Raw genomic sequence first — 17,108 nt, 5'->3', positions numbered from 1 at the left:
GATGACGTAAATTACAGGCGACATTTTGCTTTCAGGTGCAGCTGACCTTTTACAGACGAATACATGAAAAAAAAAAAGCATTTATGTCATTTTTGTGTATCTGTGCAGATGTCCATTCTTTACATGCCACTGGAAATTTGTGTGAGAGAAGCTTATCTGGATTTAAGTCCTTAAGTACTAACAAGGAATTGCCTTGAGGGTGTTTCCTGAGTGACAGCTTGGGAACTGACATGTGCACTACTGTATGTGGAAACAGAAATGTGTCCACCAGTAAACGATTGCCTCTAATGCAGCTATCATCACACGTAATGCATATTAAATCATATACGCTGTGTGATACATACACGTTAAGGTCAAGCATTTTAACGCTTGTATTCCGCCACCGTGAGAATATCAAGGTGAGACCAATTTAAAGTACGTCGGCTGCTTCAAAGCCCCTCATTGACAACCGAGTACACTTTGTTGTTGATTCGCTGGAGGGGCAGGAGGGGAAGTGGCAGGAGGAGGAATTGAGTCCCACTGATGAATAATTTGTCTTTTTACTTCTGAGTGACACAGTGGGGTCTGAATCCAGGGGTTGCTGTCATGTTTTTCCATAAGAGAAGGCTGTCAGGGAGAGGCACCACGGCGGAGGGACCGCTGTTCCGGCAGTGTGCCCAGCAGAGCTGTCACCGCGCCCTCATCCAGAGACCAGAGGTGTCATCATTTTCATCTGACACGCGAGTGGAAATTATCTCTCACGACCTCTAATTTCTTGACGTTTCAAAACGCCTTAATTGTTGTGACTAACGCCAAGATCTGCAGGTTCACCTGTCAGGCTCCGAATGAATCAATACACAGATGTCAATGCACATTTTAGAGAGACATCCGTTGGGCGCTGGTCCATGTTCCACCTCACTGACTCATCCAGCCAGATCACAGACCGGTGTGGGAATTGAGGAGCGGTTAACTGTAATGCGAATAAAAATCCAGCAGGTATGTAACATTACTATAGATCATGAAGGAAACAGTTCAGCTTAAATCACCTGTTTTGGAAACATGAGAGAAGTCTATGCAGTTTTAACACGGTCTATAAGGTGATACTTTATGTTCCCGGGACAAGAAGAATCCATCTGGAGTGATAAATGTAACTGAGGGTATGAAGGCTCGTCTTAATTAGCGCTCATCATATCAACATTACATCAAGTGCAATTAGCCAAACCAATTTTCTTTCTCCAGCACAAATACATTCACATGTCACAATGGCATCTACATCAACCGGGTACAATTAGAGAGTGGAATGCAGGCATCCTAATGGGCAACTAACTAACGGTTACTGTCATCTCTCGGGGTAACAACAGTCAGGGTGGAAGACAGCTAAAAAAAAAAAAAACTCAATCTGATGCAAAATAAACAAGGCACATCTACAATCCTTCTCGAAAATGATGAAAACCAAACCTTTCACAATACGGTTTCAGTAATTAGATCAGCCAAATCTTCTGCAGGTGATTTGCATAGTGGTCACTTGATAAATAAAGGCGCCCCTGGAAGTGACAGTATATAAATGACTTGTTTTGCAGACAGCAGATGGTGGATATCACAGGGAGAGACGAGCTCACACTGGAAAGTACCACAAAGCATGCCAGCTGCCGCTGCAGTCTCCGGTCCCCTTTCCCCTCGCAATTATGCCTTTGACGAGACGCACGGCCGAGATGATAGTGATTCAATTAATTTGTTAAGAACAAGAGGATTCGCTGCCTCATCTATTGACTGGGTGACCTCTGTGTGATTGATCAAAGGGCGAAGTCAGATTCATTGATCCGATTAAGGACAGGGACATACGGCAGAGGCAACAAAAATACGCAAAGAGACAGAACTGTGACATTAAGAAGACGTTCTGTTTATCTGCGGAAGAGGAAATTAATAACTCCAACCATCACAAAATGACACTAATCTCGGTGAGTCAGCAGCTCTGCCTGATTCTCTCACGCGCTACATCTGCATGACACAATAATTGATTGACAGATGCATGATACGAATGCTCCCGGCGCTACGGCACATGCCAGCACAAATAGAGACGGGAAGTCGTGCCTGTGGTGAGTAAGACAAGAGAAGGTGGGGGGGGCTCGGTTTCCATGGCAATGTGTATGCGTCTTACCTCTCTGAGCAAAGGGTCAGTGATACTGTCCAGGCTGACGGAGCCCTCGTAAGTCAGGTAGTGGAAGACGTTGAGGGCGCGCACCGCCTCCGGGCCTCGCTGCTTGTAGCCGAAAATAAGGTCAATCCACTGATGCAGCTGACATGACACAAACTCGCTTTCCAAGGCCTGTCAGAGGAGTACAGGGCAATTAGAGGTGAGAGGCATGCCAGCGAGCACACACACACACACACAGCACATGGGCCAGAAAGAGACAAAAACACATATTTAACTTCCGCAACAAAAACACAGCCTGCGCAATGTATACAGACGACCTACTAGGGTGGTACATCACGTAAGCTAACTGAAGTATTTCACCTTTTATTTAAAGGGCGCCGCAATTAAAGGAGAAACGCAAGAAGCCAAACGTCTGCCTTTTAATCTAATCAGCTGCCTCAGGATTAGCTTTCCATATCATATTTCTGTCCACTTAAAATGCAACCCTTGCATGGAGACAAAGAGCTCGGTTCAATACTAACAGGGTTTAATTCACTGTAAACCAATCCACTGGTTTACACTGATAAATTGCTTGCGAGAGTGAAAAATAAGATGTTTTACTGAGAGATTTAAGACTGATAATTGTCGTAAATATACCTATGGGCACCACGCAGAGGTGGGGGGTTGATGCATTGTTCCACAGTATGGCACAATATAATTCCCATGCATGCCGGGGTAAGGCTTTGCTGGAGAAATTTACACTCCTCCCCTCGCGTCAGGAATAACAGCCATTACCAACAAAGCCTGCTCAAGCACACAGAGGCAGAGTTTGCCACAGGGCATATCACTACAATTGAAAGTGGCACATGCAAAGATGGGAAGTGGGAGGAAGAGAGAGAGAGAGAGAGGGAGGGAGGGAGGGAGGGAGGAAGAGAGGGAGAGAGAATGAGAGAGAGAGAGGGGGAGGCAGTCAGAGAGATTCACTGACAGAAATGAAATAATAGAGGAAGCAAGAGTGTGGGCTAGCTAGGGAACAGAACAAAAGAAAAAAATGGAGGCAGAGGACTATGATTTTCTGGGCGTGTGAATACACTGGTCTGTAACAATGCAAGGCAAAATCACACATGTATCCTTCAACAGTGAGAAAATATCCACTGTAATCTCTTTTTTTTTTCTTCCCTCCTTGTTTTGGAGATGCAGACATACCCGTAACAACTCCAAGTCTCTCTCTCTCTCTGTTTCTGTCTCCCTCTCTCTCTCTCCCACCTCTGCCGCCCCGCCTCCCACACTGCCGGTATACAAGCCTGATAGAGCTCAACCTGGCAGCGCGGGTAGAGCATGGGGAAAGGTCACCTGCATAAGACCAGCCAAGCTCTGTCACTCCAGCTGAAAAGGTCAAGAGTGTTCCCACAGCCTCCTTCTAAAAAAAACACCACGGGCCCTAACCTTAGGATACTGTACATAACATGCATGAAACTTTATGTCCTCCTTGATGTTGCTCTGGTTTGAATACTCATTAAACCTAAATTAGACCACAGCCACCCTTTTTTTTCCTCACGTGTAACGATCTGGCTTCGTTCTGAAACTCAACACTTGTTAAAAAAGTTTATCTTGGAAGGCTAATTCTAGATTAAACGAGTTTATCCGTGCAGTCCCTGTTTACCCACATGTCGTTAGGGGCGTCCACGTTAAACGTTCACACACATGCAGGTGGAAAAATAGGCCGCTGCAGTGACGAGGCCAGATGTTACAGAGGGTAATACGGTGCGGGACAAAGTTGCCCTCGGCCTCGTCTTCTGGTGACATTGCTGGGGTCAGGACGTACAGTGTTAGTATTGAGCGATGCGCTTTATTGGATGGTTCATGAATAAGACGAGGAGACACGGACACATGGGAAGGTTAGAGAGGAGAGCGGTGCTGTGGAGAGTTAGAAAATCTTCAATAATTTACATGATTAGTGGATAAATACTTAAATATAGAGGAACTAAACCCTGACAAAGTAGTAGGTATGGACGTTAAGTGTAATCTTACAGATAAATGCCTGTAATTTATATTATTTCATGAATTTGTTGTAGCTACTTTCCCTATTAGCTGTTAGCGAAAGCTAAAGGGGATCCACCTGAATAGATAAAAGCTAGATATAGGTCTTATACACCTACACCTTACCATCCTGTTTATCCTCACAAGATCTTCAGGCTTCTTGGCCCAGGCTGGCAAGTCCACGTCACAAACCATGTTCCTGTCCTCTCTCATTCCCAAATGGTAGCCGTTGCTGTTGACAAACATCTCCGGGAGGTAGTAGAACTCGGGAATCAGCTCCTGAGGGGTTAGAGAGTTGTTCAGTGTTTTACAGCTGACTGACAAGAGGCCACGGCGCTTAATACCGCAAGATCTTCAACATGTAATCGCCCAGCAATTCAGCCAAGTGCAAGAAATAACAGAGCTGCAAACTTGAGAAAAAGGGTCTCTGTATCCCACCGAGATGAAGTGAGAATTCAAGGGGAAAGGTAACACAAACAAACTAAACAGCGGGCCACGAGAAAGGCGGTGAGAGGTGCTAGTCCAGTTATTCCAGGCAGAGGTGTTAGATGTGTTAAATGAAACTAGAACTGAGTTGGGTTTTTCTCCCTGGTCTCCGGGTTCTTGTGATGGGGTCAGGACCTCGCAGCGGAGGGGAAGTCAGCGTGGTAAAGGAGCCCCCTGTGTAAAGCCCGGTGTGATTCCATACGAGGAAGAAGAGGGAAAATATTTACCCAAAACTTATGAGACGAGACTCAGAAGAAAAAAGAAAATCTGATTTTCTCTTGTGCTGAAAGACTTTAATGATATTTCTGCATTTCTTTTAAGTTTGTATATGTAGTCCTGCTGACTATCGTCTACACTATGTGTTAATTGGACTTCTTATGTTCCAGACGACCACTCATTTCCTCAAATTGCAGAGACTAGCTTGAAGAAATTGACTATATGTTACAAAAAATATAAGGCTTCTTGATTTATTTAATTAAAAAAAAAAAAAGAAAAACGTTATAATTCAAGTTACTTTTATTGCACGCTGAATTTAAACGGCAGCTTCCGGGATGTCACTCCAGAAACTATTGCATGCTCTGGTTAGGCAATCACCTAAAAATGAAAACTATTGACATGTCCCCACTAGGATCCCTTGTCCTCCAGCTCATGCAGTTATGAAAGGACGAGTGAGTCAAGCGTCTGCACAATCAAGACGGATGCACACGAGGAATGTAGATCCTCCACCTCATTAGAAAAACACACAAGACAAGTTAAATGTTCTCCATCTCTTAGCCTGAGATTATAAAGGTAGGTGCTAGTATTGTTGCAGTGTTAGATTCCTAATATGGATTTTTATGCTGCCTATGGGACGCATAACGTGTGTGAGCTTCTAGACCCATAAATCACTGTAGGTTTAGAGAGAGCAAGTTAGCATGACACGGTACAGGCCAATAACACCGTTGGCCTGCTGTTGGTCACATTTCACCCTCTGCACACGACATGTTAGGGAGTAAAGTAGCCGTTTGCCTTTGTCTCTTGCACACACACACACACACGCACACACACATGCACGAGCGCACTTTCCCTCCACTTTTTTCGTCTGTAAACTTCCTGCCGTAACTCACCGCCAAGCCGTTAAAACTGCCAGCTCCGTTTTCAAGCCGCCCTCCCGTGGCAGCCATTAATTCCGCAACAGCATCGTAATGGGCTAACAAGTCAATCACACGAGCCTACACTGCTTTACACTGTGTCACCTTAATGACACGTTCGTCAAAGTCTGTCACCAGAGGAGTGCTGCTGGATCCCTTCAGACAACATGGTGGCAGTTTGTGTGTGTGTGTGTGTGTGTGTGTGTGTGTGGCTGTATGAATTAGTTTGTGTGGTTGCGTGCCCGGTACATACAAGAAAAGGCTGCTTCTGTTGGCCCATAGGTGGCTGTGCCAGCTTAACGTGAGTTCACTGCAGGAATAAATAAATGAGAGGTATGGATGATGGGGTGGTCGAGGAGGTGAGGGCTTTTTTTTTTTTTTTCGGTGCAGGGTTGTTTCCATTTGACTTGCTCTTTTAGGAGGTCATCCCCATCAGGGGTTCAGGCTCCCTTGGTCTTGTCGTCATTACTGCCGGAGGAGGCCGGGGTTAATGAAGGAGAGACCCTGGTAAAAACAAGCTCCCTTAACATCAGAGGCCCAACGGCCTGCTCGGTGTGCTGGGCCGAAACTGACCTTAACCCTGGACTCAGCGATGTATGGGTGCATGGACACCTATGCTGTTTAGATTTTATTTTGGAAAAGATTGCGTTGTGATTGTGTGAGCAAATAGATACAAACATAAAAACTCATTAAAAAGTAGTTGGGAAGACATCAAAAGAAAAATACAGAAAATAATAATCACCTCATAGTTTACCCATGTTGCACTATGAGAAACCAAAGCAAGCTCTTACTTTATTTTTAGAATATTTTCCTTCTTCTAATGCATTATGAAATACTGTTATTATTCCTGCATTGTCCTGCACAGTGCAACACTTCTAATAGATCAGTGGCCACCCTATGTATGTAAAAACAAATGCATGCAGACATACAAGTAGTTGAAAGTAGACCGTATTTGTTAACAGGGTGGCGTTTCAGCTGTTCACTGGCTCGCAGCTTTCTACCTCTGCCTCACATGGGTTGTTGGCTGCTCTCCCCCTCTCGATCCTGGCAAGTAAAAGCCCTGTCTGTACATAAAAGACTACATTTTAAATAGCTTTTGTCATTAATGCTTTATTAATTGCCTGGGGCAACACTACCCGATGCAGGGTGTGCTAGAAATATATGACACTTTGAGGTCAGCGCATATCCCCGCTGCGTGTTATGCGGTGGGCAAAATGGAGGCAAATCAGCAGGGTTCAGCGTTTTCGGTGTGAGTGCTCTTGTGCATTTGCAGAGAGACCGCTTTGTCTTTCTCTCAGACGCAGGCTTTGTTCCAATCAAGATCAGTCTACCTCTGAGATGGTTTGCTTTCTGCATGTAATAAATCTGCATGAGATAAATCATATGTGCATAGGGCGTTCCTGTCTTTGTGAATCGCTGTTTGGATGAGGCATTTATAATTAATGGTATATATTTTTGCAGGGGTGTTGAGGCACATTGAGGCGGGGGGGAGCATAGGAAGAAAAATGTTTGGTAGCGTTGTAGTGCAGATTACACATGCTCCCAGTATCATTGTTCTCAGAATTGGATTTGTTAAAAGCTATAAGAGCAGCTTGAAAAGCATAAAATCTCTACTTATTTAAAGACGCTATGTAAAATACGGGTTATCCTATTTGCTTTTGTTGTAATTCTCACCTTTACATCAGATGTGTCCCTCTGACAGTTCCTCCAGGAGCGGGTGATGGCTGAAAATGTGCGGTCCGGGTGGTCGAATTTGTTGTTATTGGCACAGAGGAAGAACGTGGTGAAGGGCTCCTATAGAGACACAGATTGCATCCATCATAATGAACCGATTATAATTTAAAGTATTTTTTAAACCTACAGGATTACAGACTTATTCTAAATACATATAATAGTGTTCTCTCTTTTTATTTTTTGTCCTGGGATCTCTGTTGAGAGCCATCGTTCAGTGTATTCAAGCCTGAGGGAGAATTAATTAGCGTTCTTCCTGAGTACAGTAAGCCATAATGATAATTGGCTCAAATTTGGTTTTCTCAGACTGAAGCGGCAACCATTGCCGGTTGGAGCGGATGGATCACTCACCAGAGGAAGAAAGGGATTGTGGGAACAAACCCACTGAGGCCAATCTAACTGCTGTCAAGGGAGCTCCCTCAGTTCATCAGCCCCTTTCTGCTAATGATGCCGGAGGAGGAGAAATACAGTACGAACTCCCCATAAAGCTCCTTCAAATTTCTTCAAAATCACATGTGCGCCAACTCAGAGAAGCCGTGCAGGTTATAAGGGCCTGTTTTGTAGGGAACAGATTGGAAGTATGTGCATGTGCCTCCTCCTTCTCTTCCACAGTAAATGAGGACAGTGCTCAGTAACCTTGATGGACATGTCTCCGGCGCTCACTGGGTTGCCTGAAACACATAAACCTGTCACAGCAGCCTCTGTAAATCATTACCCAGCCACTCTTTATTTAGTTCACATATGCTGGTTTACTGGCCTGTGAAATGTGTTTTCTGAGCGCCATTGGTCTAACTCGGGCCCAATCAAATTGAGACGTCGAGCTGCTTCCTGTGCAGAAGCCGACAGACCTCAAAAGTAACAGCATCATCAAGTCTGACAAGTGACAATCAACTAATACAGACAAAAAAAAATAAAAAATGAAAAGCTGTCTGGGTTCAGCTTCATTCCTATTCGCATACTTGACTAATTCTCAACGTGGTGAAATAATAGGAGCGGAGGGTGGTTTGAAGGAGTTTTTTTTTTTACTTACTATTCTGACAAGCCAATGCAGGGTGTTGGCGGCGGTGGAGTAGTGGGAGTTGTAATGACAAGGTGGCGTCTGGTCATCCTCCCCTGTCTCGTAGCGTTCAGCGTAAAAAGCCGCGCGCTTTGGGTTCAGAGCACCGACAGGCTGAAAAGAAAATAAGGAAATTAAAGATTTAGTTCTGGTAATGAAGAAATTAGTTCCACAAAGCCTGTGTAGAGTAAAAGAAAGCCTCATAGCAATACTAAATAAACAGTACATGCATCCCACTGTACACTTTGCCAGTCGTATGCTTTCCTTTTTGTCTACTGTTATCTCACAAAAAGGAGGCACCTTTTGGTAAGGGTTAGCAACAATATCCAAATATGCAAAAAGACAAACAGTTGCTTAGCTGGTTTCCATGAGATAAAATAGTTAAAGCACATGCCATTTATATTTTTCTATTACTACACATTTGAAGTCTTTCTTCTCAGAAGCTTTCTTGTTACGTGTATTAGGAAAACGCCGCAAACTACTGAAGCACAGTCGAGCATAATTAATTGCAGGGTATTAGTATTTCTGCATTAGGGCACATGTGGTGAGTTCAGGGCAGACACTGAGTTTACTCTGGGATTTGTCTGTCAGCCTCCATTATTCTCCAGAACCCTAAAAGTTCCAGTTGCACTGTCCTCTGTTTGAAATTTAAAGGCATATGGTGGCAGGGGCGAGCAGCCTGGCGCGCTGGAGTAAAGGAGGGGGAGGAGGGAGGAGATACGAGCGTCTCCTGCTAAATGTTGTAGGTAATCCACGTGGATTAACCCCGGCTGACCTGATTTACACCCGACGCACCCGCCGAACCAAGCGCCGCCACTCCTGTCAGGGTATTTCTGTGCTACTGGGAAGTTACGACGTAGGGCAATTTAATAGTGTAGATAACCATCTGAAAAACGACATATTAATTGGCTTGCATTTATGGCAAGTCAAGATTATAATCAGTTAAACAAACAAATAGCTCAAACCAGAATTTAATTGGTAAATGTATTACAGTGTAAATGCAGCGTGAACACAGAAAAATGTCAGAAATCTGAAGAACTGTTGCCCGGTCATGGCGAGGATATGAAAACACAACAACATTGTTATATGTATTTGACGTCCATCCAGTGACTTCATAGTTAGACCAAACCTTGGACGGCGTGGCTCATTATTAAACCGCAGCGTCAGTAATAACTTCAATATTGTACTGACACCATCGCTGGGTTTTCGCCCTTTGGCAGCCGTTTCATTTTCATGCGTTCTTAAGGCAACACAATTACTCCCATTAAACATACGTTTAGTGGGGAATAAATTGCCTTCTCTGCCTTTTCAATCACCTCATTCAATATAAGAGCCTCAGAGGCATATTGGCAGTCAATATTAATATACTCAGTTCCACTGAATCAGTTACACAGGAGTGGGGGGAAGGGAGCGAGGCTGGTAATGTAATCAATGGCAGCTTTTCTACCTGGAAGCTGCAGCTCAGAGGTCAGAAGAAATAAAATAATAAGCCTTCATAAAATGAAGCCACTTATTCTGACATTATTAAAACTGCTGTTATTTCTTCGCGGCCTCAGACTGACGCTGATTACCGTCGCATCTGTGTGTGGCACATTCTTGAAGGTCTAAGCCGAAATTAAATGGAGTTCGTTCTTCTTTTTTTTTTTTTTCTATTTTTCCTTGAAATTTTAATGGCAGTCCACATCAGTGTTAGCACAATTGCATAGACCGAAAGAGAAGTTTATTGAGATCTGCGTAGATTTATGGGGTGATAATAGCCTTGCTTGTGACGTCTCGGCCCAGCTGGATCGGGGTGCAAGCCGCAAGACGTCTCACACTCCGTAAAAAAAAAAAAAAAAAATGCTGCTAGTGTGACTAATGCAGGTTAGAGCTGTACAAAAGATCCAGGTAATACATGCAGCAGAGGGAGAAGACTGATGCAGGTAAGAATAATGAGAAAAGAAACAAAAACTGATAAAAACTTAGTAGGTAAGTTTTGGTTTTACTTGGAAAATGAACTAAAACATGTCATTATAGTCAAGAATATGTGGTTTAAAACACATAATTGGGCTTAAGGGATACTATATATTTACAAAAGAAGTATATTTGTACTCCAACCAACATCTCTAACAAACAAACAAAAAAAAACTTGCTAGCTGACAAGGTCCTTCCTGTTAATTCTTCTATTCGGCTCAACATAAACAAAACAAAACACAGTGTTCCTACGTTGTTCAGCTGTGTAAGCATAAATATAATAAGGCATCTTCTATGTGACTTGTAGTGTAGGGTGTAGTAGTAATAATGCCTTTATTTTGTTTTTCCAGAGAACTTGTGCGGTCCTCGAGATGGGTAATTAGACCGTCTGCACGGCAAAACTCGTATGGGTTTGCACACATCACTGAAGAAGTTATTCTGTCATCTTTAAAAGGAATTTGCACCTGGCAGAGCGTTAAGAACCGTACACGTATAGCTCATATAGGCTGGAGTCACTTAAAATAAAGGGAACTACAATACAAACTGAATAGCTCTTGGCTGACTAATACAGCTTGATGCAAATAATAAAGTAAAAATATTCAGCGTATACACCAATCAGCCACAACATTAAAACCACTAACAGAAGAAGTAAATAACATCGACCATTCTGTGACAATACAGTGTTCTGCTGGGAAACTTTAGGACCTGGCATTCGTGTGGATGTTACTTAGACATGTAGCACCCACCTAGACCAGACCAGGCACCCCCACCCCATAGGAATGAAACTCCTTGATGGCAGCAGCCATCCCCAGCAGGATGCACACACTAAAACTACTTTAGGTACAACTCAAAAAAAACATGCAGAAGCAGATCAGCACAAGGTGTTGACCTGGCCTCCAAATTCACTAGATCCAAATTCAAACTGATCAAGTATCTGTGGGATGATCCACAGAGGCCCCTCCCCTCAACTCATAGGACCCAAAGGCCCCCCACTAACAACATCCTGTTCCCAGACACCACAGGACACCCTCAGAAGGCCCATGTCCATTCTCTGACGAGTCACAACTGTTCTGGAGGCACAAGGGAGACCTACACAATATTAGGAAGGTGGTCATAATGTTATGTCTGATTGGTGTAGTTTTAGAGGAGAGATGCATTTGTAGACAGATGGGTGACAAAAATTAAAAGAAATCAAACTGTGTTCTTGTAGTCGTTTGTTTGGAAATATAATTCTGGTTAATGTCACGTTATCCCTCCAAAGTCAAAACCAGACAGAGCTGAACAAATCCTGATCAATGTCTGGCTGTATTGACTCGTGTCTCTTCCAGTATGACTTTCAATATGACTTTGTCACCCTTTACCGGCACAATGGTAGCGACTGCAGCCGTACTCAAACAGGGTGATGGCTATTAACACAGTCTCAGCTAAATAACTCTGTGCAAGACTCCAGTTTTGTGTTTTAATTGAGAGAAATCTTCGTCCTAACTGTAACAAATGTGTCACAGTATAAGTACACGCACAAATAAAAGAAACCAGCTAGAAATGTGATGAGATTATTATAGCAGTCTGCAAAGAGACACTACTTTCTCTGCATGTTTGAGAAGAAGAGTGCACTCAGCTAGAGGAACATGGAAGCTTGGCATAATGACGAGTCCACACTGTTGTTTCTGGGAGAGATCAAGCATAAAATAAGAGGCTACCTCCAGGTTCTGTGCATCTCTACGTACCCTGGACAGTATATATGTGGTGCATTATGCATGAACATACAGTAAAATGGGATTTTCTGGCCAAACAACTCAAATAACTAATGGCTTTTGATTGATAAGTAGCTAAATGAGAAATAAAAAGTCATTTATGATAAGACAGTAGAAGCACTTCAGTGCTCCTTTAGTGCTCCTGTCACACTCACCATCTGTTGATAAGCCTAAATCAGGCCTCGCTTACCTCTGTCGTACAAAGAATAATCACCTCTTCCCTTTTCTCTACATTGCACATGATGCCGATCACAGATATAAAACAATGAAAACAACCGCTTCAGACAGCTCCACACTTCCTCCTATCTCCAGTTCATTCTTTGTATAAAACCTGCCCCAGTGAAGTACATCAGCACAGCCAAACAAAGTACGATCAAACTTAGATTTGGCTTCAGATTCAATCAGGATCATTTTTTGGTGCCGCACTGCAAAGAAAGATGCAGCAAACGAACGCGGCTACTGGTGAGTGCAGAGAGTGTCTCCGTTTGTTTGGTTATGTCTAAGCTTCCTCCCAAAGAGACGCATATTGCATTTTATATTTCAAAAGAAATTACATTACAGTATGTTGCTGTGGTGCTCTGTCAGGAGAAGTCGTTTCTGCTTGCCTTGTCAGAGGCAGGGGCTTCGGTCTAATGCAATCACGTTGCTCCAGCTCAAGATAAAGCAGATGTGCTCACAAACGGCCTGACTGGAGTGGAAGTGAGAGTGAAGAAGGATCCATTTTGGAAGGAAATGTATGGAGGGGGTGGTTTGTGGCAGCAGAACTGTGTCTTGGAAAGTTTTACTCTTAGAAATGCTCAGTTCAAGAACGCCACAGCCAAGGATTAAAACACGTTTTAATTCAAAATGTGCTTACGAGGATAAGTCTACAAATATTAGCACATTCTTTTTGTAATTTAGTAAAGTGGAAATGTATGTTTTAATTACATGGATTAAAAAAAAGAGTATGGAGAAGCCTAGAGTTGAATCACATCTACTCCTTTTTGTTTCCTCATGCACTAAAATGAATTTCCACCGCATCATTTAACAGCTATGAGGAAGATTAGCTTCCATCTATCTATCATCCACTTGTCACTCCATCAAGAAATAATCATTAAAATCTAATGAAACACTTCACCGCACGAATGTGTCTGACATCCAAATATGCAGAAGTCTGGCCCCGAGGCAAAGCGTTGCAGTGTTCAATAGCGCTGTTTACAGCTGACTGAATGCCCAAGCAGCAGGTAATTGTAGGTGTGTACAGGTTCAGGAGGAGGATGTTGTTTGGCAGATCGGCACAGACCTCGAGCAGTTTAAAACAATGCCGTCCATCAAGTGACAGTATAATTTACAAACAGCTCTCAGGTATGACTGTGGTCTGTGGGAAAGAAAACCGTTCACATTGTGCAATGCCAGCGTGAGATCATTGGAGAACAATTTAGGGGTATTAACGATGTGTGGGTCCGCATTTACAAACTATCCAGTCATGATATGATAGTTTAACTTCCTAAGTGATATTACACGGGGTGATTAGAGGATTATACAACCATAAAAGTGTAATAAATAAAGGAATACTTTTAAATAATATCTAAAGGAGTCTGTTGTGCCAAAGCTGTTTTAAATGCTTGTTTAGATTTGCAATTTTCTTTACTGAAGCTTGGTTTTTACTCCTGTTTATACTTGTGCCTGGTATTTTGGCATGGTTTTATAACTACGCCGCTAAAACGTTAGTGTGTGTACTCTGTGTATTTTCAAATAATGGCGATTAGGAACCGTGCAGCTCGAGCTGGAATCAAATAAATGCTGAGCAACAGCTGCTTTTCGTTTTCTGGAGAGGCTGCAGTTCAAATTACGGGGCAGATAGGAAGATAATTATGGCTTTAGTCTTTCTTTTTCAGTGGTTTTGCTCATTTAAAACTATTAGAGTTGGTTCCTTTTGTATTTTTTTATAGGTATTTGTAACAAACTATGAGTATCATACCAAAAAGCCTTAGTTACCACACACACTAGCTTCATGATACACAACGACATCCTCTAGACATGCACCTAAGAAAGACACACTCAGGCCTAATATACAATGAACAAGTCTCCAGAGACAGTGCTACTACCACTGATCCATAATTGAACAAAAGGGCAGACCAAGCAGAGAGGAGAAGTGTAGGGGCCTCTGTCCCTCCCTGCTATACTAGCTGTGAACTTTTGGAGGTAAGAGCCCCGGGGTTCCAAGGACAACTGTCAGGAGACATGGGCTGTGAACTCATGCTAATGAAGGCAGCTCAACCCTGTAAACAGCATGGGAGGATGTCACTGGAATACATTACAATACATAACTGTCTCCCCAGGGCAGGAGGGTTGCACATGGCACACGGCCTTGATCGCCCCTCCACCACACACCCCCCCTTCCTTTCCTCCTCAACACACACACATGCATCCTGTGGCTTTCTCAGTCCACCTGGATACCCCACAGGTAAATCGGACAAATACTGAGATGACGGTGACACGCAACTGTGCTGTTCGTCCAAAACGCTCTGGGTTTAGCGAACTGAGCTGTGGGAGCTCATTTTTCAGAAACACAGCACTCATCCACACTTCTTTTGATTGTTTCATGATAAAAAAAAGCTTTCTTTTTTTTTTTTAGCATTTCAAAGTCCTCTCCCACTACAAAGCAAAGCACGAGGATGCCCTGAAAAGTCGAAAATTGATACAAACTGTTGAGAACTGAGATGGCAAAGTGAGGCTGTTAGTCAGAAGGTTGGTGCTTTGAGGGAAACGAGGCGGCGATAAAGTGAGTGAGAGAGAGCTCAGACAGGAATGCGACCGTTTTCAGGTCAGTGAGCTGCAGTATGCAAAGGCGAGAGAGAGACAGAGAGACATAGAGACAGAGGGAGAGAGGGAGAGAGAGAGAGAGAAGGGGGGGTGGTAAACCAGTAAACCAGGCCACAGTTTGTGGTAGAATTATCTGCTGCCTTTTCCCCTTCAGTCAAAGACAGAGCAAACATAATGCTGAACTTTATCCATCAGGGTTGTAGGGCATTAGGGACATTGTGTCTGTGGCTCTTGTGATTTGGCAGCGTTACAGAGGCTCTTGTTATTGCACAGCTTGATTTGAGGTGGGGTTTTTTATTTTTTTTGAACGACCACATTTAGAACACCTTTCACTGCAGCGCTGTGCCCCTGACCGCTTTGATCGCTTCATCAACCTTGACAAAAGTGAATCCAAACAGAGCTCAAAAATATGTCAATGCTGCATCTTACCCTCGAAATTCTACTTTGAATTGTTTTAGTTTAAAGATATCTAGAAAATATGCTGAAACGAAGACTTGTAAGTCTCTTGAAGACATTTCGCCTCTTGTCCAAGTAGAGTTTATAACCCCCAACTATCTAACAGTCCTTCAAGAAACTCAATTGCCCTTGTTGCAGCTTGGTTTTTGGATATACCATAACCTGGATGACTGAGAACCTTCACAGACGTTTGTACATAAACATGGGTTGCGCGATAACGCCGTAAAAATAAATCCGTCACATCCACTTCACCTGACTTTAAAGGGGCAGCAGAGCTCATTCTCCAACAGACGGATCCAGCTCCGCTCCTGCAGTGAATGCTACAGGACATCTTTCATACCACACTCAATCCAGCTTTACAACAACTCACCTTTCTGTAAAAGATAACTCCATCCATATCATCGCACCTTACTATTGTCCTTCCTATGTATATAGTGGATATTTATTATTATTTCTATATCTCTTGTCAATTTCTACAAATGCAAGTCTTGTTTTTTTTGTTGCATGTACTCTTATATCCTATTGCATTTTACTGTATTTATTATAGTTTATTTAATTTAAATTTTTTACTTTTACACTATGCACCTTTTTTCTACCAAGCAATTTCCCCTGGGGATGAATAAATCTAATAAATCGATCGAAGTCTAACTTACTATTGCACGGTGGCATTCAGGACATCAAAATATTATTATCGCCTTATGTCTTGTCGCCTAAATTGTAGCCAGGAGAAAAATGCTGTGTGAAGATTTGTTTAAATATCTATTCATTGCTTTGGTTAGTTTGCTATTTAATATGATGGTTTTGCACACATTTGCCTATTAGGGAATGATACGATCAGGTAGAATGATACGCTGTGTAGTAATTTAAGGTAGTATATTACGTTACATTACGATGCTTCGATACGATACGATACGATACGATGCTTCGATACGATATGATACTATAAACTGCATTATCTCCATGGGGCACTTAAAACCAAACAAACAACATATGAACAAACACAGCACTTACTGTATTCAATCACAGCTACAAGTTGCACATATCACATCTAACCTCTGCTGAAGTTGTGATAATAACACCACGAAGCTGTCACACAAGCCCAGCAGCTTCAGGCAGCCTTGTTTAAAACTGTAATTGAAGTATGCACAAATGAGATTTTAAAATGGTTGAAATTACACTGGACCACTCTGCTCGTATAAGGACGTATAAAGACTGGTGTCCTAAGTGGCTGTCCCAGACAATCAAGATTAGATTTTAAAGTTACATTCAGATTGCCGTAACATGCTGGTATCTCATACCTGGCTGTGGTCTCTAATATTGTGACGCTGTGCATCAAATATTTTTGGCCGAACCTTTGTTGAGGGTCACAGAGCAGATTGTCGGGTTAATTTGAGGCTGCTTTACTGAAATTATAGGATTATATCATTAGAATAAAATAAACGTGTAAGCTGCTCCAAAGCAGAAACCTCAAACCCATTAAAAAGTCAAAGTAGACCGCGCAAACTACGTGCTGAAACGGTACAGCACCAAATAAATCGGGAACAAACTTACATAATGTATTAGACTTCATGACTTTTTCCACT

The 17,108-nt window shown here is 42.8% G+C and overlaps 1 protein-coding gene across 1 annotated transcript in view; it reads right to left on the bottom strand.

Annotated features, from left to right (window-relative positions):
- Positions 1-17,108, bottom strand: part of nbeab (neurobeachin b) — a gene marked incomplete at its 5' end in the record, with an annotated part of 190,781 nt that overhangs the window by 10,869 nt on the left and 162,804 nt on the right. The window contains 4 exons of the mRNA XM_084558818.1: positions 2,138-2,305; positions 4,280-4,432; positions 7,444-7,563; positions 8,531-8,671. Of these exons, the coding sequence (XP_084414944.1) occupies positions 2,138-2,305; positions 4,280-4,432; positions 7,444-7,563; positions 8,531-8,671 (582 nt within the window). The remainder of the gene's footprint in view (positions 1-2,137; positions 2,306-4,279; positions 4,433-7,443; positions 7,564-8,530; positions 8,672-17,108) is intronic.

The sequence above is a fragment of the Chelon labrosus genome (assembly GCF_963514085.1).
Source record: "Chelon labrosus genome assembly, chromosome: 13".
NCBI lineage: Eukaryota > Metazoa > Chordata > Actinopteri > Mugiliformes > Mugilidae > Chelon > Chelon labrosus.
This window is presented reverse-complemented; position numbering and strand designations above follow the sequence as displayed.